At 50.8% G+C, this 1418-nt stretch overlaps 1 protein-coding gene across 1 annotated transcript; it reads left to right on the top strand.

The window, feature by feature from the left end:
• Positions 1–441: 441 nt before the first annotated feature.
• On the top strand, positions 442–1005 carry LOC147485757 (uncharacterized). The gene has a single exon (XM_086573580.1). The coding sequence runs from the start codon at positions 442–444 to the stop codon at positions 1003–1005; it is 564 nt and encodes a 187-aa protein (XP_086429706.1).
• Positions 1006–1418: the final 413 nt, after the last annotated feature.

The following is a 1418-nucleotide window of genomic DNA, read 5'->3' on the forward strand; positions in this document are numbered from 1 at the left end:
TGTTTGTAAGGGAAAACCAAATCACACCTTTACATTGGCGCCGTCTGTGGTCTCGATTACTTGAGATACCAAACCATTTCCAAACAAATCTGTAGCCAAAACTCTCAAGCCCACGAAGCATGGCAAGCCTCGAAGCTCAACTCCACCTTTTAGCAGGACAACTAGGGATAGTGAACGAGCAAATAGCCGAGCTCGGGAAAAAACGCCACACTACGTGCGCGGTGGATACACATAACCCACTAGGTGTCATCATTGAGAGGACGGCGCCATCAACGTCGACCAACGATCAACGAGTGAGCCAAAGGCTCGACAAAAACGCGGTAAAAGAAAGATTCCACCCAGATAGTGCAAAAGATGCTGAAAACCTACCGCGCATCTCCATTTGCTGCTGAAATACTTCACAAAGTCTCTCCTCCAGACTTTGTCTAACCACGGTTCCCAATGTACGACGGCCGCACATGCCCAGGCCAGCATATAGCCCGGTATGTTCAAAGTCTTGCACTCTACAGTGCACCAGAGTTCGACCATCTCCATTGCAGACTATTTTCGGCAAGTCTAAAAGATGGCCCACTCGACTGGTTCTTCTCCCTCGAGGCAGACTCAATAAAAGCTTCAACGAATCGCTCACCGACTGCTTCAAGCCAATACGTCCATAACAGACGTAAGAAGGGTGATCTCAATTCACTCTTCCAGCTCGCTCTTGGTAAGGAGGAAACCTACAGCTCCTTCTTAAGCCGGTTCAAAACAGAACTTTTGGACATGGAAAGCGGCCTCAAAGAGTCATTTGCTGCAGTGGCTTTCACAAACGCCTGCCGCACCCGCAATACCGCACTCACCAGATCGCTCCTGAAAGACCAGCCAGAAACGCTGGCCGAGCTGTACGCTCGAGTTGATAAATACATCAAGCTGCAAGAAGGTTTGAAAGATCAGAACCAAGAAGAAGAAGAAACAGAAGAAGGAGAGGTTTACGAGGTAACATCATCCTCTAAAAAGCGACCCCGATAACAAGGGCAATCCTCCAAACCCAAACCAAGTAATAACCGAGAATTCGCCGTGCTCACCAGATCTCCTAGTTACATACTAGAGAAGATCAAGCGAGCTGCCTTCTACCGACCGGAGATAAGGCAGCCAGCAGATCGCCCCGACCAGCCCTACTGCGCGTTTCACCGTGCTAGGTGCCATGAGACCGACGTGTGCTGGGGGCTCAAGCATTATTTGCAGGACCTGGTTGAAGCCGGACACATCAAGCAATACACCAATATACCCGACGGCGACCTGCATCACAAGCTCATGGCCCGCAGAATACGAAGCAGATCCCCACCCCGACGTAGCGATCCGCGGTCCCAAAGTCGTCCTCACAGCAGAGGACGTTCCAGAGAACGCTCCCGTCAAGATCGCCATCAGCCATCAAGAGGTCG

This window comes from Coptis chinensis, chromosome 7, assembly GCF_015680905.1.
Source record: "Coptis chinensis isolate HL-2020 chromosome 7, ASM1568090v1, whole genome shotgun sequence".
NCBI classification, from domain to species: domain Eukaryota; kingdom Viridiplantae; phylum Streptophyta; class Magnoliopsida; order Ranunculales; family Ranunculaceae; genus Coptis; species Coptis chinensis.